The sequence below is a fragment of the Hemitrygon akajei genome, chromosome 16 (genome assembly GCF_048418815.1).
Source record: "Hemitrygon akajei chromosome 16, sHemAka1.3, whole genome shotgun sequence".
NCBI classification, from domain to species: Eukaryota; Metazoa; Chordata; class Chondrichthyes; order Myliobatiformes; family Dasyatidae; genus Hemitrygon; species Hemitrygon akajei.
Window position 1 is genome coordinate 76,972,742 of NC_133139.1, and position 25,988 is coordinate 76,998,729.

Below are 25,988 nucleotides of genomic sequence, written 5' to 3' on the forward strand. Positions count from 1 at the left end.
GCTTTTTACGATGTATGCCAATGATTTGGACTACGGTATTAATGGATTTGTGACTAAATTTGCCGATGATACAAAGATAGGTGGAGGAGCAGGTAGTGTTGAGGAAATAGACAGCCTGCGAGAGACTTAGATAGTTTAGGGGAATGGGCAAAGAAGTGGCAAATGCAATACAATGTTGGAAAGTGTATGGTCATGCACTTTGGTGGAAGAAATAAATGGGCAGACTGTTATTTAGGTGGGGAGACAAAGCTAACAGCATCGTGAAGGACCCCACACACCCCTCACACAAACTCTTCTCCCTCCTGCCATCTGGCAAAAGGTACCGAAGCATTCAGGCTCTCAGGACCAGACTGTGCAACAGTTTCTTCCCCCAAGCCATCAAACTCCTCAATACTCAAAAGTCTAGACTGACATTATAATTTGTCCTCTACTGTGCCTATTGTCTTGTTTATTAATTATTGCACTGCCCTGCATGGTTTTGTGCACTTTATGTAGTCCTGTGCAGGTCTGTGGTGTAGTGCAGTTTTTATGTTGCTTTACGTAGTCTAGTGTAGCCTTGTGCTGTCTCACATGTCTAGTGTAGTTTGTGTTGTTTCATGCAACACCAGGGTCCTGGAAGAACATTGTTTCGATTTTACTGTGTACTGTACCAGCAGTTTATGGTCGAAATGACAATAAAAGCAACTTGAACTTGAATTCAAAATACAGAAGTGAAAAGGGACTTGGGAGTCCTTGTGCAAGATACCCTAATGGTTAACCTCCAGGTTGAGTCAGTTATGAAGAAGGCGAATGCAATGCTGGCATTGATTTCTAGAGGTATAGAGCAGAGATATGATGTTGAGGCGCTATAAGCCTCAATATTGAGACTACATTTGAGGTATTGTGTGCAGTTTTGGGCTCCTTATTTTAGAAAGGATATACTGACATTGGAGAGGGCTCAGAGAAGATTCACAAGAAGGATTCCAGGAATGGAAGTGTTACCGTATGATGAACTTCTGGCAGCTCTTGGGCTGTATTCCCTGGAGTTCAGGAGAATGAGGGAGCATCTCAGAGAAACATTCTGAATGTTAACAGGCCTGAACAGATTAGATATGGCAAAGTTATTTCCCATGGTAGGGGATTCTAGGACAAGAGGGATGACTTCAGGATCGAAGGACATCCTTTTGGGATTGAGACGCGGAGAAATTAATTTAGTCAGAGGGTGGTAAATCTGTGGAATTTGTTGCCACGAGTGGCTGTGGAGGCCAAGTCATTGGGTGCATTTAAGGCAGAGATAGATAGCTTCTTGATTGGCCAGGACATCAAAGGGTGTGGAGTGAAAGCAGGGGAGTGGGGATGAGTGGAAGAGTTGGATCAGCCTAAGATTGAATGGCGGAGCAGACTCGATGGGCCAAATGGCCTACTTCTGCTCCTATATCTTATGGTCTTATGGATCCAAGTTGTCCTATTCCATTCTGCATACTCTGTAGCATACAATTTACAAATGTAACAATGGCTCCAGCAAAATTGAAGACACTTAGCTATAAATCACAGCCATATGACACGTAAAAGTGCTGACTATTCTAAACGACTACTGGAATCTCAAAACCTGATTAAAGCTTTTGAAAATGAAGTCACAGTCAGTAGAAAGTTATGAATGAGAAAGAAAGAGCAATTTAAAGAAATGTAAGCCAAGCCTAACTATTTGTTTTTTTTTCCAAGGTTAGCTAAAAATTCATTCTCTACTCAAAAGAGCACTGACAATTATTTTTGGATTATTATATCTACAACTTACTGATCACGCTAACGTACCATGAGCTCTGGATATAATAATTTTTATGCAGGGGTTCCAAGACATGAAAATTATTTCAAGGGTTCCCCTAGGGCAAAAAAGTTGAGCATAGCTGCTCTATTACATGTCCTCTCTTTGGCTTTGACTTCTCTTGTCAGCCATGGTTATGTCATCTTTCCTTTAGAACACTTCTTCCTCTTTGGGATGCATAAATCCTGCGTCTTCCAAATTGTTTCCGGAAATTCCAGCCATTGCTCTGCCATCATCCCTGCCAGTGTTCTTTTCCAATCAATTCTGGCCAACTCCTCTCTCATGGCTCTGTAATTCTCTTTACTCCACTGTAATACTGATATGTCTGACTTTAGCTTCTCCTCAAATTTCAGGGTAAATTCGATCATATTGTGGTCACTGGCCCCTAAGGGTTCTTTTACCTTAAGCTCTCTATCAATTCTGGTTCATTGCACAGCGAATCCAGAATAGATGACCCTCCAGTGGGCTCAACTACAACCTGCTCTGAAGAGCCATCTTGTAGGCACTCTAGAAATTCTCCCTCCTGTAATCCAGTACCAACCTGATTTTCCAGATCTAACCACATATTGAAATACCCCATGACTATTGCAACATTGTCCTTTTGGCATGCATTTTCTATCTCCCATTGTAATTTGTAGGCAATATCCTTATTACCATTTGGAGATCTGGATACAACTCCCACCAGGGTCTGTTTACCCTTGCAGTTCCTTAGCTCTATCCACAATGACTCAACATCATTTGTCACACCACGCTCAACCTTTTGATTCCTAACTTTGTCTGAGGTTTTACCAACATTTGCCTCCACAACCTCTCCACTAACTGTTCTGGCACTCTGGTTCAGGTGCAAACCGTCCCTCATGTACAGGTCCCACCTTCCCTGGAAAAGAGCCCAATGATTCAAAAATCTTATGCCCTCCCTCCTACACCACATTTCCCCCATTATCGTTGAGCGTCCTATCCTCACTGGAGTCATCCTCCTGTTCTTCATGTATAAGTGGAACACCTAGGGGTGTTCCTCAATCCTGCTCTCCAAAAATTTCTCACGTCCACTTCTAGCTCTCCTAAATCTCTTTTTAAGCACCATCCTGATTACCTTATTAATTATCAGGATCCCTGCCTAACTTATGTGTCTTAAATCTTAAGTGTGCTCCCTTTCTCCTCAACCACATGTTCCATGCCTCTTACCCTACCATCTTCTCCCTGACTCAGTGGGGAAGTTTTGTTAGGTGGAGAGAACTTCGTACAGGTACACAGAAGATTGGCTTAAGTTACAAGAGATCAACTGGCAAAGGAATGGCAAATGATATTTAACTCAGTCAAGTGCAAAGTGATACACTTTGGAAAATTAAACCAAAGCAGGATTTCAACAGTGAAATGGCAGGGCCTGGGGAGTTTTGTTAAATGGAGAAAACCTGGGATACAGGTACACTGATCCCTGAAAGTAGTAACACAGACAGTAGCGAGGAAAATTACTTTGACTAGCCGAGGGGTTGAGTACAAGAGTCGCGATGCATGTTATAGTTGAACAAAACATCTGTTAGGCTGCACTAGCAGCATTGTGTGCAGTTCTGGTCACCTCACTACAGGACGGATGGCATTAAACTAGAAAGGGTGTAGATTAGGGTGGCACGGTAGCGCAGCACTCTGCAGTCCAGGCAACCCAGGTTCAATTCCCACCGCTGCCTGTAAGGAGTTTGTACATTCTCCCCTTGGCCATGTGAATTTCTTCCAGGTGCTCTACTTTCCTCCAAGACATACTAGTTGGTAGGTTAATTGGTCATTGTAAGCAGTCCTATGATTAGGCTAGGATTAGACTGGGGGATTGCTGGATATCGCGGCTCGAAGGGTGATCAATATAAGATTCACAAGGAGTTGGATATATCGGAAGGCCTGAATTCTAAGGAGAGACTGGATAGACTAGGTCTGTTTTCCGATGAGTGAGGGAGGCTGAGAGGTGACACGATAGAGGTACGTATAAAATTATGAGAGGTGTAGATTGAGAAGCTGTTTCCCGTGATAGGGGTGTTTAAAACTAGGGGAGATAGGTTTAAGCTGAGGAGGAGGAAATTTAAAGGGCATCTCTGGGGTACATTTTTCTCAAAGAGCAGTTAGTCCCTGGAATGACCTACCAGAGGAGGTGATGGAGGCAGGAACAGTTCGTACAATATTTAAAAAGCATCTGGACAGGTACCTGAATGACTAGGGTACAGAGAGATATGGAGTTACTGCAGGCAAGTGGGAGTAGTACAGATAGGTGTGATGTTTCTCTACCACACAACTCAAAATGAGTCTCAGTTACCTTGCTGGACACCAGGCTCTTCACCACAGCCCTTCTCCATGGGGATAGGTCCGTCAGACGAGCCAGCTTCCCCCGTGCTACCTGGGCAGAGACGCACTTCGGACTCACTTCTCGGCTCAGCTTCAGTGATGGCCTCGGACTCACCAACTGGGTCGGGCGAGGTGCCCTGCCCCACGGCCGGAGATGCTTCAAGCTGCTCCTCAGTGGACATCTCCTCCCCGACATCTTCAGCCGAGTGAGCTTCCGTATCGGGCGACTTGACGGGGCTCCCTTCAGTATCACTGTCCTCACTCCCGCAATCAGTGGCAGCTTCCGCCTCGTTCTGTGCTTCACTAGGCGCCTGTCCCTCCAATTCACGGCCTTTCACTGGAGCCGCATTGTCCTCATCTTCATCACTTCCTTCGCTCTCAGATGGATCAGCCTCTTTCGTTCTCCTGGTCTTCTATAGAAAGATAAAACAATAATATTTAGGTGACTGAAAGTATAGAGGATCCTAATAGCAACTTGCTTCTCAGTGAATTAGTCACAGGAACCATAGCTACACTGAGCTAGAGGCTCGACTGAAGTTTAAGGTGATTAGAGAACTAATTGTTAGTGTGAACTTACTTCCCTTGGTAGCTGAACCAGAATCGAGGGATGGGGGTAGGAGAAACCCTCCAAGAGGACCACAACCTTCTCGTAGGGTTTGGAGGCTTGTATGCCCCAATGACCAAGAGAGCTATATTGGCTGGAGTCAGGACTTTATTCTTTGACTCTTGGTTGGGTCACCCATGCCAAACAGGTCAAAGGGTAGAGGCCAGACTAAGGGCGGTCCAGCAGTCCGCCAGGTCCAGGGGTTCAGCTCGGGGATATCAACCCTGACTGGTCAAATAAAATTGTTACAGAATCAGCAATGAAAAATCCTTCTACAGCTGAGCGCACAGCGTAACTGAGTCTCCACCCGGAAGACAGAAATGAAAACAGAAAGGAAGCTTCCAACAAGATGAAGGAAGCCCTGAACACCACCAAAGATGGAGGACCTGCACTGTTGTCCTAAGCACCAGCAACGTAACGGGCAGTAAGTAAGGCTGTGCAAATGAATTGTTTCTCAAAAATCTGTAGCCATTGGTAGATTTTTGTCAGTCAAGAATATTAGGGTGTATAGAACCAAGCGATGGCTGCAGTTTAAACACGAGCTGGCACAGTCATGTCACTGGTAGAGGTGCACCCACACAGCTCTACAGATGGAGGCTAATCCCCTAGCCCAATACCTCCCGTGCCTCAGAGATGTGTGAGTTGGTAGGGTAGTTGGCCCCTCATGTGTAGGTGAATGGTAGAATCCGAGGAGCTTTGACGGGAGCGCATGCAGTATAGATTTCCAGAAAATACAGTGGAATAATGGGACAACCCTGCCAACTGTCATAGCCTCAATGGGCCAAAGTTTCATCTATACTGCAAGTTAATATGATGTAGATCACAGAGCAGGGAGCCTCGGTGTCAATGCCTCTCTTATCTTCATGCTCAAGTGGTTTCCTTATCAAATGTACGACTCCTCCTCTCCAGCTCATCGTAACCACACTCATCAGTCAGAGCACACTGCTGCTCAGAGTCAAGTTTACGGTCACATGCACAAGTGCAATGGGAAGTCTTACTTGCAGCAGGATCACATGAGCAGCATTGGCAATAAAAACATAAATTAAACACAAGTCTTGCAAGAGAGGACACAATCAGTACAAAAAAAAGACCATTTTGAAGGAAGTGATTGGAGACCACAGTGCTGCCAAAACTCCAGTGATTTGGGACATGGCAGCTGATTCAAGAACCAAATGGCTGAAGCAAACTCATTAACACTCGGCAATATCCTGAGAACCCCTCCGTGATGTAGCATAAAGCCCACAGATGAAAACACAGAACAGGACCAGAAACGACCAGTCACGAGCTTATTCTCAGTGCTCCCTGCTTATTAGATTCACGCTTCCAATTCTACTCATCACCATCAGTACTACCAAATGATTTTCACAACTGAATCGAACACTCAAGATGGCGCTAGCAAACAGTGATTCCTGGGGCGACACCTTCTAGATAAGTCAATCATTTCAGGCTTTCTAATCTTCTACTTATTCTTCTTGTATTAATTTTGTTTTTCAAACCATTGGAGCCTGGGACTTAGCCTCTAGTTTGATCGAGTGAGCTAGCACTGTGCCGTCCCCAAGAAAACTCCAAGAGAGAAATGCAAACACGAACGCAAGGAGAAGCTCAGAGATGAGGTCAGGGGACATGGTCGACTACATTTCTTGCCAATTAAACCATTGAGGCAAATGTGGGGACAGCGAGCAGTTCTCGGAGCTGGTTTGAGTCGCTTCCCTCAGATGGGCCACTGGGTCCTGATGCTCACGGAGATGTTACCAAAATTCTGAGATTGGACCAAAATTATGGATTGGACTGTAGTTCATATTGGCCTCTTTCAATTCCATGCTTTTTTTTCTTATTGCCTGTTGATGGGCGGGGGGTTTGGGGTTTGATGTTCCTGCTGTTGATTCTCCATGTGGGTGCTAGTGTGTGTGTGTGTGTGTGTGTGTGTGTGTGTGTGTGTGTGTGTGTGTGTGTGTGTGTGTGTGTGTGTGTGTGTGTGTGTGTGTGTGTGTGTGTGTGTGTGTGTGTGTGTGTGTGTGTGTGTTTCTTTTCATGCGCGAGGAGGATTACAACTGGAGGGTGAGGGAGGAGGATTGATGTCTTTCTTTCAACTACTATGGTTTTCTGTATTTTATGGCTATCTGGAGAAGACAATTCTCAGAGTTCTATTCTGCATACATAATATAATAAAATGAACCTTGAACACTTTATGGAAGTTTCACCTCCTCTGCTCTACACTCCTGATGAAGAATACCTGGATTGAGAAGATGACAGACCATTGGGTTTGGGCTCCAAATCTCTCTGGCTCTCTGGGTCACTTTGAATTCTATTAAACTCTAAACACGGTTTAGACCTAAAACAAATTTAAATCAGCTCAACAAAGTTCAACATTGCTTAAATGCAGTCCAGAGTTAACAACGCTCTTGGTGTGTGCTCATCAGCAACAAACATCTCAAACAATGAAAGTTCTCTCTCATGAGAAACATTTGGGCCCTTTACAGAAAAATCAAATATGTGCCATCTCTTTTCCTGATCAAGATGATGGGGTTCTGCAACTAATGGGGGCTGAAGGAAATTGGAAAAAAAAATATTAATGGGACTGAAGGCCTCTGGAACTTCACCAAAGTCTTAAAGAGGTGATCACAGAGACAGTGGATGCAACAGCTGTTATCTTCCAAAGGCTCATTGTAGAGGCCTGAAAGACAGCAACTAGAATCCACTGGAAAGGGGTGACACAAAATGGAGAAGTTCGGCCAACATTAATTACAGGGAAGTTACTAGAATCTTTTGTTTAGGAAATGATAATGGAATACACAAAAATAACAGAATGGGTTTTTAAAAAGAAAATTGATGTTTAACATATTTATCAGAGGTTAAAACTAGATTAGACAAAGGGAGTCAAGTGGTTGTAGCTAAATTTCAGTGGATTCCAGTTAATTGGGCCATTGATTAACCAGGGCAGCCGTTTATTTGGGACAACTCTTAAAGAACAAAAACTAAATGGAGAAAATAGCCAGGATTGTCTTTGTTTGTTTAGGACCCCATGCCACTTATTGGGGCAGGAGGCTGCTTCTAACTGGCATCAGTCACGTGTACTTGCGTGACCATTAGACACTACACCGTGCCTTGAATGAACAGTTTTTAAATAGTCAGTTGTGTGTGTGCGTGTGCGTCTGTGTGTGTTCAAAAAGCAGCGACTTTTGTCACTGAGAGTTGGCAAGAAATAAGCCGTAAGACAATTCCGAACACTTTTGCTCACTGCGGTTTCAAACATTCAGGCTCAGAGATGCTAGAAACAGCTGGGTGAGAATATGATTTCACTACTTCAACAAGTAAAGAATTATGAAGAATTTCAAGGTATCTTTAAAATTACAATGAAAATTAAATACTTAAATTGTTACTCAGTTACACAGTAGTTCATCTTTTTTTTATCCTTTTTAATTATTTACATTAAACTTTGGCTAATTGGCCAGTTACTTAATTGGGCCAAAACGTATTGGCCCCGATGTCATAGAATTAAAGAGAAGTACAGCACAGAAACAGGCCCTTTGGCCCATCTAGTCCACGCCAAAAACTATTCAAATTGCCTACTCCTGTCGATCTGTACCGGGACCATAGCCCTCCATCTCCTACTATCCACGTACCTATCCAAACTCCTCCTAAACGTTGAAATTGAGCTCACATGCACCACTTGTGCTGGGAGCTCGTTCCACACTCTCACGACCCTCTGAGTGAAGAAGTTTCCCCTCATGTTCCCCTTAAACCTCACTTTCACCCTCAAGCCATGACCTGTGGTTTCCAATGTGTCCCAACTAACATGCACTGTGTTCGCATAAGGCCTTCAAAAAGGTGCCATTTGAGAATTCATTAGAGTACCAGGGTTTGCATTAATATGTCGGCCTAGAATGATGATTGGTCGATGGGCAGCCAGCAGGCAGTCGGAATAAACAGGCTACTTCCAGTCTCGGGAAGTGGTGACTAGTAGGATGGTGCAGGGACAGGATCTGGGGCTGCACTTCCTCACGATCCGTATCGACGACTCGGATAAAGGGACCAAGAGTAACATATCCAAGTTGGGTGAAGCTGGGCTCATGAGGAGGTTGCAGAGACACTTCAGAAGGATATGGGCCAGCAGGACTGAATAGAATGAGGGAAGAATGTGAGACCATCTACTTTGGTAACAAAAACAGACAAGCAGAGTATTCTATAAGCGGTGAGAGGTTGAAAGACACTGGTGTTCCGAGAGACTCAAGTATCACTGGAAGTCAACAGAATACACAGCAAGCTATTAAGTGAACAAGCAGCGTGAGGGGCCTTCACTGCAAGAGGCCTTGCATACAAGTGCGAATATTCCTTACTGAGTCCACCTCAGGAATACTGTGCAGAGAAAAAAGGGAATAGGTCTTTATTCTTTGGAGCGTAGGAGGTTGAGGGGGGACTTGATAGAGGTATTTAAAATTATGAGGGGGATAGATAGAGTTGACGTGGATAGGCTTTTTCCATTGAGAGTAGGGGAGATTCAAACAAGAACACATGAGTTGAGAGTTAGGGGGCAAAATTTTAAGGGTAACATGAGGGGGAATTTCTTTACTCAGAGAGTGGTAGCTGTGTGGAACGAGCTTCCAGTAGAAGTGGTAGAGGCAGGTTTGGTATTGTCATTTAAAGTAAAATTGGATAGGTATACAGACAGGAAAGGAAGGAGGGTTATGGGCTGAGTGTGGGTCAGTGGGACTACTGAGAGTAAGCGTTTGGCATGGACTAGAAGGGCCGAGATGGCCTGTTTCCATGCTGTAATTGTTATATGGTTATAATATTTCTAATACAGTACATGCAAGATCCATTGGATCAATTCCTGGCAGGGTAGGAGTACAGTGGGTGGGGGGGGGTGGCTTTGGTGAGGGTGGATCTGTGCTTTGATCAATACCTTTGGAGTTGAAAATATTAAGAACTGGGATGCAGGAAACCTGAATAACACACACAAAATGCTGGAGGTACTCAGCAGGTTAGACAACATCTATGGAAATGAATAAACAGTTGACATTCTGGACCTAGACTTGAGGCCCGATGAAGGAACACCATCGTTTATTCCTCTCCATAGATCCAACCTGATCTGCGAGTGAATTTAAAACCCTACTTCTGGAACTGACAAGACAGATGGGAAGTGAATGGTTGCATTGATTGGGATGTCTAGAACTAGGATTTGGACCTTCAAAATAAAGGTGATCCATTCAGAAGGAGCACGAGAAAAAAAGTCTCTTCCTGTTGCGGAAAGTTGGGGTGGCATGGTAGTATGGTGGTCAGCACATCGCTTTACAGTATGAGTAACCCCAGTTCAATTCCCGCTGCTGCCTGTAAGGAGTTTGTCTGTTCTCCCCGTGACTGTGTAGGTTTCCTCCGGATGTTCCGGTTTCCTCCCATGGTCCAAAGACGTACCAGTTGGCAGGTAAAGTGGTCTTTGTAAATTGTCCGGTGATTAGGTTGGGATTAAATTGGGAAATTGTAGGGCAGCATGGCTTAAAGAACTGGAAGGGCCTATTGCATGCTGTATGTCAATAAATACTTAAATAAATCCAGACATCTCTCCCAAGGGCCGAGAGACAGCATTGTACATTAAAGGAACCAAGGTTAGTGCAGGAGGTGGGTGGTGAGGTACAAGATTTGCCATTATCGTACTGAATAGCAGAGCAGATGCAAGGGTCAAGAGGCGCATTCCTGCTCTTCTTACATTAGATTTTTTTTTCAGCTGGTAGTTAGTCTTTAACCTGAGCGTAGGACAGAAATAACAGTTTACAACAAGATGTGAAAGGCAGGGGGTAAAGGGGGGTCTTTTTAATCCAGTCTGCGCTGGAAGACAGTGACTTGAAGGATAGCTGAGTACTTTCAATTGCAAGTCCCAGAGAAGTGGAACAGACACTTGCTGAGGTCAGTGGGATAGAACAGTGGAGTGGAACATCTCGAACAGCTCCTTCAAAGAACCAGCACGATGGGTGGGGTATCCACATTCCATCTGCTCCTAAGATTAGTGTTGGACTTGTGCCAACCAACTGACAAGAGTATTCAAGGACATTTTCAACCTTTCACTTCTACGGGTGGAAGTTCCCACTTGCTTCAAAAAGGCAACAATTATACCAGTGCTCAAGAAGCATAATGTGAGCTGCCTTAATGACTATCGCCCAGTAGTACTCACATCGACAGTGATGAAATGCTTTGAGAGGTTGGCCATGTCTAGGCTGAACTCCTGCCTCAGCAACCCACTGCAATTTGCTTATCACCACAATAGGTCAATGGCAGATGCAATCTCAATGGCTCTTCACACGGCCTTAGACCACCTGGACAATACAAACACCTACGTCAGGATGCTGTTCGACTATAGCTCAACATTTAACACCATCAATCCCACAATCCTGATTGAGAAGTTACAGAACCTGGGCCTCTGTACCTCCTTCTGCAATTGGATCCTCAACTTCCTAACCAGAAGACCACAATCTGTGCGGATTGGTGATAATATCTCCCCCGCGCTGACAATCAACACTGGTGCACCTCAGGGGTGTGTGCTCACTGCTCTACTCTCTCTACACCCGTGACTATGTGGCTAGGCATAGCTTAAATACCATCTATAAATTTGCTGACAGTACAATGATTGTTGGTAGAATTTCAGATGGTGATGAGAGGGCACACAGGAGTGAGATATGCCAACTAGTGGAGTGGTGTCACAGCAACAACCTTGCACTCAGTGTCAGTAAGACGAGAGGGCTGATTGTGGACTTCAAGAAGGAATATATACCAATCCTCATAGAAGGATTACAAGTGGAGAGAGTGAACAGTTTCAAGTTCCTGGGTATCAAGATCTCTGAGGACCTAACCTGGTCCCAACATATCGATGCAGCTATAAAGAAAGCAAGACAGTGTCTATACTTCATCAGGAGTTTGAAGAGATTTGGTATGTCAACAAAAACACTCAAAAGCTTCTATAGATGTACCGTGGAGAGCATTCTGACAGGCTGCATCACTGTCTGGTATGGAGGGGCTACTGCACAGGACCGAAAGAAGCTGCAAAGGGTCGTAAATTTAGTCAGCTCCATCTTGGGTACTAGCCTACAAAGTACCCAGGTCATCTTCAAGGAGCAGTGTCTCAGAAAGGCAGCGTCCATTATTAAGGACCTCCAGCACCCAGGCCATGCCCTTTTCTCACTGCTACCATCATGTAGGAGGTACAGAACCCTGAAGGCACACACTCAGCGATTCAGGAACAGCTTCTTCCCCTCTGCCATCCGATTCCTAAATGGCCTTGAACCCATGAACACTACCTCACCTTTTTTAATATATATTATTTCTGTTTTTACATGATTTTTAACCTATTAAGATACATATACTGTAATTGATTTACAATTAGTTAGTCCTGACGAAGGGTCTCGGCCCGAAACGTCGACAGCGCTTCTCCCTATAGATGCTGCCTGGCCTGCTGCGTTCCACTAGCATTTTGTGTGTGTTAACTGATTTACTTATTTATTTTTACTTTCACTCTTCTATAGTATGTATTGCATTGAACTGCTGCTGCTAGGTTAACAAATTTCACGACACATGCTGGTGCTAATAAACCTGATTCTAATACAATCCAACTAACTAGTAGACATAGTCTGACAATAAATAACAGTCCGATGAAGTCCAACAACAGTGTCTGACCAGATAGAGTCTAGTAGAAAGTACTACTTCCTTTAGCTTCTCTCAACCAGCAGAACAGTCGTGGCAGTCAGCAAAAGAGCCTCACCCTAACTTCAGTTAGGAGGATGTTAATTATTTTCTTGGTTAAAATCAGGTGACTGCAATCTGATACTAACCATCAGTGGGATACACTGCAACATTAACCATGGCACACACTCCAATATTAAATAGTGTCCACAGACCAAGTCCACTGGATCAACCTGATATGAACCATTCTTTATAGATCCAAAGGCACTGACAGCTTGTTAGACTTACTGCACCAGAACTCAGCCACAATAAACGGGACCACACTGCATCAGCGGCCAAGGCACCACTAACGATTAATAAATGAACACCAAGACAATGAGCCGAGATTAACCAGTGAAGACAGTTCAAAGTGAATTTATTATCGAAGTACGTGTATGTCACCATATACGACCCCGAGGTTCATTTTCACGTGGGCATTCAGTAACAAGAAGCACAACAGAATCAATGACAGACCGCCCGCAACAGGACAAACAACCAACTTGCAAAAGACAACAAACCGCAAATTCAAAAATAATAACAATAAATAAATAAGCAATAAATATCAGGAGTGTGAGATGAAGAGTCCTCAAAAGAGAGAGTCCATAAGTTGTGGGAGCAGTTCAGTGATGGGGTAAGTGAAGTTACCTCCTCTGGTCCAAGCCTGATGGTTGAGGAGTAGTAACTGTTTCTGAACCTGGTGGTGAGAGTCCTGAGGCTCCTGTACCTTCTTCCTGATGGCAACACTGAGAAGGGAACATGGACTGGGCGGTGGGGGCCCCAATGACGGATGCTGCGTTCCTGTGACAGCGCTCCGTGTACAGTGTTCAAAGGTGGGGAAGGCTTTACCCGTGATGGACTGGGCTGGATCCACTACCTCTTGTAGGATTTTTCATTCAAGGGCATTGTGTTTCCCTAAACCTAATTTCAAGGCAAGGTTAACTACAGTCAGGCACCAATTAGTTAATCAATTTAGACACCAATTTATAGAGACCATGTGGTGGCAACTGAGAGCCAGAGAGGGGCCAGTGTTACTAACGATTCCACGGTAATTATTAAAGATAGTTTGACAATAACTCATCTTCACAGTTACTATTAACAAAACAGTCTACAGTGGACTTGTTTAGTACTATTCACTGTTTAGGTGTATTGGTCTCAGTCCAATACCAACGATCATCCTGGCAGTAAACAGATGGTGCAGATGACAGGGTCCTAGACCAACTACTAATTACACCAATCTGACAGACAGCGAGTGACAGATCTACACTAAATATCACCAACAGCACTGAAATAAAAATTGGTCAAAGTTCATCGACATCCAGGATTCAGGGAGTTACCAATAAAAACCAGCGGGCAGAGCTCATCGCAAACAATCACTTAGGCACAATCAATACTAATTGTCTGTTGTAAACCATCAGACCTGCGCCTGGTGCATCCAGAACCACCTGGTCCTCAGCGGGTGAGGGGGCAGCACTCTCTCCCACCCATGTCCACAACTGCTCACACTCATGCTGGCCACTCTGACTCATATTCAGCTGCGCTCACACCAGTACACCTGGAGCAAGCGGCTCCCTCCCGCTCAGTGCACGAGGGCCATTCCTTCCTGCATGCTCACTCCTACACACACACTGATGTGGCACATTCACACCTGCAGACACACACACACACACACACACAGGGCACTTACTCCTGCACATACACACGAGGCTGACACTCACTCTTGCACGCGTACACACACACAAAATCAAACAATTCTGCACACGCATACAGGGCACAATTACTCCTGTACATACACGTACCACACTTGGTTATGTGTGCACATGGCACACAGGGCACAAACACTGCTACACACACAGGGCATACTCACACACACACACACTCACTCATACAGTCCTGCACATAGACACTCGCACAGGAACACTCACGCCTACACACACAGTGCACACTCATGGGACACGTGTACCTGCACACAAGCACACACTAGGCACACTCACTTTTGCATACAGATGCACATACAGTGGTGCTAGAAAGTTTGTGAACCCTGTAGAATTTTCTCTATTTCTGCATAAATATAACTTAAAATGTGATCAGATCTTCACGCAACTCCTAAAACTAGATAAAGAGAACCCAATTAAATAAACAACACAATAAACATTATACCTGTTCATTTATTTATTAAGAAAAATGATCCAATATTACATGCATACATTGGGAAAATGTATGCGAACCTTTGCTTTCTGTAATTGGTGTGACCTTGTACAGCAGTAACTTCAACCAAATGTTTCCAGTAATTGTTGATCAGTCCTGCACATCAACTAGGAGGAATTTGAGGCCAATACTCCTTACAAAACTGCTTCAGCTCTGGGATGTTTGTGGATTTCCTTGTGTGAATTGCTTGATTCAGGTGCTTCCACAACATTTCTAAAGGATTAAGGTCAGGACTTTGACTCAGCCATTCCAATACATGAATTTTCCTCTTTTTAAAACATTCTGTTGTTGGTTTACACTTGTCTTTCATTGCATTATCCAACTTCTATTAAGCTTCAGGTGAACGACTGCTACCCTGACATTCTCCTGTAAAATGTCCTGATACAATTTTGAACTCATTGATTCCTCAACAATTGCAAAGTAGCCCCAAACCATGATGCTCCTTCCACCATGCTTCCCAGTTGAGGAGGTTTTGGTATTGATATGCAGTGCCCACTTTTCCTGCAAAGCTGGTGGTGTGCATTTCTGCCAAGAAGTTCAGCTTTTGCCTCATCCGTTCACAGAACGTTGTCCCAGAAGCGTTGTAGAACACCCAGGTGGTCTTTTGCTATCTTGAGATGTGCAGCGATGCTTCTTCTGGAGAGCAATGTTTTCTCCGCAGCATCCTTCCATGAACGCCGTTCTTGTTCAGTGTTTTTCTTATGGTGGACACATGAACAGAGACTTTAGCAAATTCTAGAGATTTCTGCAGGTCTTTTGCCTTTACCCTTGGGTTCTTTTTCACCTCCTTCAGCATTGCACGTTGTGCTGTTGGTGTGTCCTTTGCAGGATGCCCACTCCTAGGGAGAGTAGCAACAGTACTGAGTTTCCTCTATTTGTGGACAATTCCTCTTACTGTGGACTGTTGAACACCTCAGGTGTTTAGAAATGCTTTTGTAGCCTTTTCCAGCTTCATGCAGCTCTACAGTTCTTCTTCTAAGGTCTTCTGAAAGTTGTTTTGATCGAAGCATGGGGCACATAAATGGATCTTTCTTGAGAAGAGCAGGCTCTGTCAGTAAACTGACTTTATGTGTGTTTTTATAGGGCAGGGGACCTCTACAACCCACACCTCCAATCTCATCTCATTGATTGGAACACCTGACTCCAAATAGCTTTTGTAGAAGGCATTACCCCAGAGGTTCACAGATTTTTTCCAAAAAATATGTAATATTGGATCCTTTTTCTCAATAAATAAACCAACAAGTATAATGTTTTTTGTGTTGTTTATTTAATTGGGTTGTCTTTCTCTAGTTTTAGGACTTGTGTGTAGATCTGATCGTATTTATACAGAAATAAAGAACATTCTACAGGGATTACAAACTTTCTAGCACCAATATAGGAAACACTCATTCCTACACACAAGGAGCACTCACTCTTAAACACACAGTGACACGGGGCACATTCACTCACACCTGCACAGATACATGCATGGAGCACACTTGCTCTGCATACACAAACAGGCCACACTCATATGCACACAATTGGCACACTCCTGCATGCACACATGGGCTAATTGCACACAAGACACACACACATATCTGCACACAGATGAATACACAGGGCACAATCAATCCTGCACACACACACACACACACACACAGGAGTACACTCCTGCACTCACTACTGTACACACATGTGGCAGAGTCACTACTGCACAAACACACTGAGGACACTCACATGCATCCACAGGCCAAATTCACTCCAGCAACACATGAACACACTCACAAAGGACTGACTCACTCCTACACACAGATGTGGCACACTCACACTTGGAGGCGCACACATGGGGCACTCTTACTCCTACACACAGGGCACACTCAGTCCTAAAGAGACACACACTCACTCACTCACAGGGTGCATTCACTTGTGTATAAAACAACACAAAGGAAACAACTCACTCCTGCACACACAGGTCACACTCCTGCCTACGCAAACGGCACACTCACCCTTGCACACACACACAGGATACATAGGGCACACTCTAACGTGCACACACGGGAACTCTCCTGCACACACACAGTGCAACTCATTCTTACACACACACACACACACGTAGCACAGTGATTCCTATGCATACATACACACAAGGCACAATCACTCCTGAAAAACACACACACACACAAACTCCCGCACACAAATGTGAGACAACTCACTCCTGCACATATGCGAGTGCAAACTCACACCTGCACACATGCACGAGGCTACTCACTCGTGCCCATGTGGCAACTCACTCACGCGCACATGACGCCACACACTGGAGGGTGAGGGAGGAGGATTGATGTCTTTCTTTCAACTACTATGGTTTTCTGTATTTTATGGCTATCTGGAGAAGACAATTCTCAGAGTTCTATTCTGCATACATAATATAAAATGAACCTTGAACACTTTATGGAAGTTTCACCTCCTCTGCTCTACACTCCTGATGAAGAATACCTGGATTGAGAAGATGACAGACCGTTGGGTTTGGGCTCCAAATCTCTCTGGCTCTCTGGGTCACTTTGAACTCTATTAAACCCTAAACACGGTTTAGACCTAAAACAAATTTAAATCAGCTCAACAAAGTTCAACATTGCTTAAATGCAGTCCAGAGTTAACAACGCACTTGGTGTGTGCTCATCAGCAAGAAACATCTCAAACAATGAAAGTTCTCTCTCATGAGAAACATTTGGGCCCTTTACAGAAAAATCAAATATGTGCCATCTCTTTTCCTGATCAAGATGACGGGGTTCTGCAACTAATGGGGGCTGAAGGAAATTGGAAAAAAAATATTAATGGGACTGAAGGCCTCTGGAACTTCACCAAAGTCTTAAAGAGGTGATCACAGAGACAGTGGATGCAACAGCTGTTATCTTCCAAAGGCTCATTGTAGAGGCCTGAAAGACAGCAACTAGAATCCACTGGAAAGGATTATTAACGTCTGTTTACCAGACTTCTGTTAAGCTCTGTTTATCACACCCTGTTACTGCAGACACCCTGTGCAATACTACCATCACTTCTTATCTGGACAGTGTAAATGTGCAGCCATTACTGTATAATATTACGGTAATTCTTGCACTACCGTCATATCACTGTGAACTTGGAAATCTTGTAATCTCTGAGTTCTCAATCTTGTACATCTTATTTTTAAGTTAACTTATTTTTTCTTCTTACTTCTCTTCGAATATTTGTATATCTGTGCAGTTGTAATGCTACTGTGACACTGCAATTTCCTTTGGGATTAATAGTGTCTATCTATATGAAGCAACTCACTACTGCACACACACACACACACACAGAGGACACACTCACTGCTGCACACAAATGCACTAATACACACAGGGCACTCACTCCTGTACATACATGTAACACACTCATTCCTGAACATAGATACATACAGGGCACAGACAAAAACACACACACACAAAGGACACACTCTGGCACACTTGGCCCTGTACACAAACATACACTGAGCTAACTAACTGCAGCATGCGTGCACTCACACACACAGCACACTCAAAATCATTAATATCACTGGCATAAGTCACAATTCTTTTTTGCGGCAGCAGTACAATGCCATACTTAATTTTTAAAAAAGCAAATTACAATAAGAAATATTTGAATTAAATATGTAGTGCGAAAAGAGAGAAAAATAGTGATGTAGTGTACATGTGTTTGTTGTCCATTCAGAAACCTGATGGTGGAGGAGAAGCTGCAACAAAAACACTGAGTGTTTTCAGGCTCCTCCTTGATGGTAGCAGTGAGAAGAGACGGAATGTCCTGGGGTGATGGGGGTCCCCTTAATGATGCCACCTTTTTGAGGCATCGCCTTTTGAAGCTGCCCTCGACGCTGGAGTCGATGATGAAGATGGCTGAGTTTGCAACTTTCTGCAGCTTTTTCTGAACCTGTGCAGTGGCCGCTCCGTACCACACAGTGATGCCCTACTTGGTACATCTGTATAAATTTGTTAAGTGTCTTTAGTGACAAACATAGTCTCCTGAAACTCCTAATACAATATAGCCACTGTTATGGCTCCTTTGTAACTGAATCAAAAGTCCATGATAGACTTTCAAAGATGTTGACACACAGGAACTTGACACTGCTCACCCCTGGATGAGGATTGGTGTGTGTTTCCTCAACCTCCCCTTCCTGAAGTCCACAATCAATTTCTTGGTCTTACTGACGATGAACGATGTTGCTCAACCAGTTGATCTATCTCACTCCTCTACGCCTCATCACCATCTGAGGTTCTGCCAATAATAGCTGTGTCATTGGCAAATTTATAGATGGCATTTGAGCTGTGCCCAGCCACACAATCACGGGTGTAGAGAGAACACAGTCATGGGCTAAGCACACACCCCTGAGGCGTGCCTGCATTGATTGCCAGTAAGGAGTTGGTGTTATTTCTGATCTGCCCTGACTGTGGTCTCCTGATGAGAAGGTCAAGGATCCAGTTGCAGAGGGAGGTTCAGGTTTTAGAGTTCGTTGATTAGCACTGAGGGTATGATGGTGTTGAATGCTGAGCTGTGATCAATAGTCAGCAGCCTGGCGTAGATGTTGCTATTGTCCAGGCACTCCAAGGCTGAGTGAAGATTGCATCCACTGTAGTCCTATTGTGACGACAGGAAAATCGCAGTGGGTCCAGGTCCTTGCTTGGGCTGCAGTTGATTCTGGCCATGACCAAGCTCTCAAAGCACTTCATCACAGTAGATGTGAGTGCCACTGGGTGAGAGTAATCAAGGCAACTCACCCTGCTCTTCCTGAGCACCAGTATGACTGTGGCCCTTTTGAAGCAGTGAGACGATTAAGACGTTCTTGAACACTTCCACAAATTGCTTGGCACAGGTTTTCAGTGCCCTAACAGCACACCATCAGGATGCGAGGATTCACCCTCTTGAAGGATGTTCTGAGGTGTCGGCCGAGACAGAGAATACAGGGTCACCAGATGCTACAGGGATTTACACAGGTGTAGTTTTATCCCCCCTTTCAGAGTGTGAATAAAAGGTGTTGAACTCAACTGAGTGAAGCATCACTACCTTTAATGATGGTAGCCATGAACACAAACACACTCAATTTTTTTTCAGCTGACAGATCTCTCAACTGCTTCCAATCCATTACTGTCCTCCCTTGACCACAACACTGCTCTCCAGATGTGGTCTCACCAGCTCATTATGTAATCACTCATGCTCCTTTGTAACTAAATCCCCAATCAATACATGGTAACATTAATAAATTTCCTCTTTACTTGCTCTATGCACACATCAGTCTTTTGTGAGTCAGCCACAACACCTGGGAGTTCTGCAGCCTCTCACCATTGCAATACAGGTGACACCACATTATGAGGGATGGGGGTGCATCGCGGTGTTCCACATTGCAAAATCTGCATTAAAAGGCAAGTTGAAAAACAAATTCTATTTACCGGTATTTACTTCTTTTCCCCACATAAATTCTACAAGAGTGGATTTTATTCCATATCTAAATTTCTGTGTAGCGATTTTGCAAAGGCAAAGTTCCTTAAAATAAACCTGGAACATATTTCTGGTTTACTTGACCTGCGAGCATTATTTCAAGTTTCCTCACTTTGCAGATCTCTACATCTCCTCTAGACACAACTTATCTGTGTGTCATCAGTCTCTGCAGGAAGCCGAGGCTGCAGCTCTGATCCCTCTGCACACCACTTGCTATCCGGAGAGAGACCCACTTATTCCCACTCTTCCCCCATCAAGCTACATTTCTCCATAACAATCATTCATGCCAGGCACAAGTTCTCTGCAACACCCGTTCAGGGATGTCACACCCACCCAGCACACTGCACCCATCCATGACAGGTGCACCTGCACCCACACCGAGCCACCCACTCACAGGGTGCACCTGCTCTCACCTTAGTCCCACACACATTACCCCAGCCCCAGCGTGCTCTCCGCAGCTCACTCTCACCCTTCCCCCATACACGCTGAGTGCACCCGCTCTCACCCATACTGCTGCCAGCACCCATGATGAAGGCTCTTGCACACACATACTCACAAGAAGATGACCCTTACCCTATTTTGTGCCCAGCCTGTACAGGGTACTCATAATGATGTCCATGTCTGACCGCCCAACTCCCAGTTCCCTCGCAATCCACCCCCCACCCCGTCCCAGGCACTCAATCACTCCCAACCAGGGCTCTGACGACCCTCGACCTGAGAACCCAGTCACTCACATGACCCCTGTCCACCACCTGCCCCAAGCATCCAGCCCCTACCCCTCCAAAGACACCCGGCCACCCTTATCCGCAGCAGTCTGCACCCACCCTGGGCACAGAGTCACCTATACCACCCCCTACCCCCAGACACTTCCAGCTTGGGAATACAGTCACCCACCCAAGTGTACACACTCCTGCACCCAGTGCCACTCCTCCGCCCTGCCTTCCCGCCCAACCCCCCTCGCTGAAGCCAACAGTCACGCCTCACCCTCCCTCCCCCACACCCCGGGGCACCTAGTCGACCCCGCCCGAAGGACTTGCCTTGCGCTCGGGACCGCTGTCAGTGACCGGGAGCCGCCGCCTCCTCTCGGCCGCCTCGCCTTCCACCTCAGCCGGCGGCTTCCTGCCCCGAGCCCGGGCCACCTGCTGCTCCAGAACCTCCTTGTGCCGGGCCCGGGTCACCACCACGCTGAGCTGCTCGGCCGGGGGCCGGGACTTGTCCCGGGCTGGGCCCCGCTGTCCGGAGTTCCTGTCCCGGGCCGAGCCCCCGGCCGTGCGCCCGGTCCTCTCCCCGGGCTCCAGCTGCCCCGGGACGGCGTTGCGGTACGAGTGCGAGCCTTTGTAGCGGACCCGCAGCACGGCGCGGGAGCGCAGCAGCCGGTCGAGCTGGCGCCGGGTGCGGCTCGGGGAAACGCCGTGCCGCCGCTGCACCATCTTACAGATCCGCTCCTGGTCCGGCCGTGCCTTCCGCGACCGAAGCCACTCGATGGTCTCGGCGATCCAGCGCCTGCAGTCGGCCTCCGACATCGCGTCCGTCCCGTCCAGTCCGCCCGGGCTCCGATTGCGCGCAAGGCGGAAGCTGAGCTCCTTGTGCCCCGCCTGGAGGGGCGGCGGGCGGGGCTCCAGTACGGGCCGAGAGGCGGGGGGATGTCCCGGGACCCCCAGAATTGGGGACAGATAACCCGGCACCCCCAGAACGATGGAAGCATTCCGGGATCCCGGTCTGGGGCAATATCCGAGCACGTCCAAAACGGATGACAGCTATCACTGTCACCTCAGAACTAGGCAATATACCGGGACTCTCAAAACTGGGGGCAGATATCACTGACCACCCCGCTCCTCAAACTGGGAACGGATAACCGGGATAGTTCCCGAACTGAGGCAATATGTCAGGATCCTTAAAGTATGACAGCATTCAGGAAAAATAAATCTCAAGACTGTATATGGTGATACAGATGTACTTCCATGATAAATTTGCCTTCAACTTTGAACCCCCAAACTGGGTCAATATTCTGAGACCCTTGGGACCTGATCCAAGATCCAAATATCACTGGCCCCCGAATTGACCGGGACCCCCAAAAACCCAGAGTCACTAAAACTGGGGCCAACCCCGGGATCCTCTGAAACTCAGAGTAGGTAACCATGGACCCTGAGAGGTTCGAGATGCCAGCTGTCCAGAAATCCCAAATATGGTGAGGTAGCCAGCTGCCCTGAACAAGGACAGATAGTCTGAAGCCCCTCCCTGGGGGCACACAAACAAGGGCAAATATCGTGAAGGTCCCCAAGTACAGGCAGATATTAACCATGTCCCCAAAACAGGCAAATAATCTGAGACTCCAAGCAAATGCAGCTACTCCGCATGTGGCTGGATATTGATTAGGAGCCAGAAAGGGGCAGATGATACCTGGAAGGGAAGGGAAGGTTTTGGTGAGCAGAAATTCAGGTTAAAAACCGTACAGGACAGTGAAATTGGTAAAGGCACCTGGCTTGTTCCCTCTGTAACTCCCTGGTCCAACTTCCAATTTCATAGCACTTTCCCAAGCCACTCAGGATATGCATCACCTCCCTTTTTACCTTGTCCACTCCCACCATCCGGGGACCCAAACACACGCTCCAGGTGAAACAGTGATCCATGTGCACTTCTCCCAGCTCAGTGCCCTACATTCGCTATGTGGCCCCCTTGACACTTAAGGACCAATGCAGACTGGGCATCAGTTTGCAGGGCACCTGCACTTGGTCCACAGGACTGATCCTAAGCTTTCGGTTGCTTGGCACTTTATTGACCACCCCCGCTCCCACTCTGACCTGTTGCTGTAGCCTCCTGCAAGGTCCAATAAACCCAAAGAATGCAGCTCATTCAACACACACAAAATGCTGGTAGAACACAGCAGGCCAGGCAGCATCTATAAGGAGAAGTGCTGTCGACGTTTCGGGCTGAGACCCTTCGTCAGGACTCCACACAAAATGCTGGTGGAACGCAGCAGGCCAGGCAGCATCTATAAGGAGAAGTGCTGTCGACGTTTCGGGCCGAGACCCTTCGTCAGGACTAGGAGAATAGGGGATAGGGGAATGCAGCTCATCCTCAGGATGTGCGGTACCTCAGCTCTTGAGGTTCGATATTTTCAGGTAATTGAATTTCTGTCTGTATTGGAACAGGCCATTTCTGCTGAAGGTTATGCGTAGGATATAGTACAAGAACAGACCCTTTGGCCCATCATATCTATGCCAATCTAAGCAAAACTAAGCACAGCTCAAACACTGTCGATGAATTAGCAGAATACACCCTGTTGTAAGATCCCAGATAGAGAGGAGACATACAAGAGTGAGATAGATTGACTGGTTGAGTGGTGTCACAACCATAACCTCGCACTCAACATCAGCACGACCAAGGAACTGATTGTGGACTTCAGGAAGGGGAAGACACGCCTGTCCTCATCGAGGGATCAGCTGTGTAAGGTTAAGAAGCTTCAAGTTCCTGTACGTCAATATCTTAGAGGTTCTATCCTGGCCCCAGCATGTCGAACTAACCTGGACCCACAATACCTCCTTGTTAGTCAAGAACGCACAGCGGTGTCTGCACTTTCCGAGGAGATTGAGGCATGCAAGGCTCCCTGCCCTAACAACTTTCTACAGGAGAACCATCGAGAGCGTCCTGTCTGGCTGCATTATTGTGCAGCTACAAGACCCTATAGAGGACAGTAAAACTCCCAAGAGGATCACCAGGGTCTCCCTCCCCATATTTGTGACATTTATCAGAAGTGTTGCATACGAAGAACCCAATTGTTGGGGTTCCCTACCACCCATCCCACAATCTCTTTGACTCGCTGCCATCAGGAAGGAGAAACAGAAGCATCAGGACTAGGACTGCCAGGCTGAAAGACTAACAAATACCTTACCACCACCAAGGTCTCGACACTAGGATAGCAAGCTGCTTACTGTTTACCTGTGCTGCACACTACATGCACTTTGAATTATACTTTATTACTTATTTGTGGTAGAATTTTGTTTTACAGTGTGTGCTGTGTGTGATTTATGTTTTGTGGGTGCGCCTTGGTCCAGAGGAATGTTGTATCATTCGGCTGTATATATGTACAGTCAGATAGCAATAAACTTCAGCTTGAACTTGATGAATGCAGCAGCTCTACTTCGTTGGGAGTTTGAGGAAATTTGGTATGTCACCAAAGACTTACAAATTTGTATAGATGAACAGTGGACAACATTCCAATTGTCTGCATTACAGCCTGGTATGAAGTCTGGTAAAGCATAGGATCACAAGAGGCTGCAGATGCTCACGGACTCATCCAGCTCCATCAGAGCATAACCCACCCCCAACATCGAGGACATCTTCAATTAATCATTAAGGACCCTCGCTATCTGAAACATGCACTCTCTCGTTACTATGATCCGCGAGAAGTTACAGGAGCTGCAGTACTCATACTGAACAATTTAGGAGCAGATCTTCCCCCTTCACCTTCAGATTTCTGAATGATCCATGACCCCTGAACCCCTCCTCAGTACTCCCTTTTTTCCCCATTATTTATTTATTTTTGTCATTTATAGTAATTTTATATCTTTTCACCGTACTGTTGCTGCAAAACAAAAAAATTACTCCATATGACTTAATGATAATAATTCTGATTCCATCTGCCATTCTCTGCCTATTCATGTGACTGTCTGTATGTTTGCTATTGTAAGTGTTTCCACCACTTTCCCGGCAACATGTTCCAGGTACCAGCTCCCATCAGTATAAAAAAAAACTTGCCTCACAGATCTTTCAACTTTCCCCTCTCATCTTTAACCAATGTTATTGGTATTTGAAATTTCCACCCTGGGAGAAAGACTCAATTTTCTATACCTTCCATCAGGTCATCCTCAGCCTTCAATACTCCAGAGAAAATAATTCAAGTTTGTCCAACCTCATAATTAGTACACTGCAGTCTAGTCAGCACCCAAGTAAACCTCTCCTGCACCTGCTCCAAAGCTTCCATGTCCTTCCTATACTGTGGGGACCAGAACTACACACAGTAATCCAGAAGTGGCCTAACCAAAGTTTTGCAACAGCTGCAATGTGTCTTCCCAACATTTGTACTCTACAACCTGACCAATGCAGGTAACCACACCATACTCCTTCCTTACGACTTGAAATGTTGGTATTTTCAGGGAGCTTTGGGCTTGCACCCCGAGATCTGTCCATACATACATCAATGTTCCTGAGGGCCCTGTTATTACTGTACACTTTTCTCTTGCATTTGACCTCCCAAAATGCAATACCTCACACTTGTCTGGGTTAAACTTTATTTGTCATTTCTCTAATGTAGACAACTCCGCCAATTCTTGTGCCATCTGCAAACTTACTAATCAGACCACACTTGTTTTCTTCAAAAGCATGTTTAAATATTACAAACAACAGGTTTCATTACTGTACACTATAAATCCATATTTTTTCTAAACGCATGCAGAGGGTGAGCAGTTTCAAGTTTCTGGGTGCTTTGTCCTGTACATTTCCTGGTCCGTGTTTCCTCTTTAGCCTGTGTTACAGTTCCCTGGGACACCTGCAATTACCCTTCCTTTGCTGGCACCTGCTGGGGACTGCTTAAAAAGAAGGCTGTTCCCACTCCCAGTCTCTCTCTCTCCCCCATTCTGCAGCCAGCACTACCACATCACACATGACCCTTTTCCTCTTTGCCTTAACTGTAATTGAATAAATATCTTGTTTGTAATTCCTGTTGTGGTCTGATTCCTTTTGTGTTACTTCCTGAGAGCCAAGGTTGTAACATAATGGGGGCCTGTCCGGGATGTTGATGTTTACCAGCTTGACGTATTGCGTTTGGCTCATGATTATTGCCTTACTGGTCATTCAGGC

The 25,988-nt window shown here is 45.7% G+C and overlaps 1 protein-coding gene across 1 annotated transcript in view; it reads right to left on the bottom strand.

The window, feature by feature from the left end:
* The window catches only part of LOC140740204 (uncharacterized), a 97,591-nt gene extending 75,756 nt beyond the window's left edge, over nt 1-21,835 (bottom strand). Inside the window, exons 1-2 of the mRNA XM_073069245.1 lie at nt 21,167-21,835; nt 4,101-4,542 (exon numbers count right to left, since the gene is read on the bottom strand). Coding sequence (XP_072925346.1) covers nt 4,101-4,542; nt 21,167-21,652 — 928 coding nt within the window. The 5' untranslated portion in view covers nt 21,653-21,835. The remainder of the gene's footprint in view (nt 1-4,100; nt 4,543-21,166) is intronic.
* Nucleotides 21,836-25,988: the final 4,153 nt, after the last annotated feature.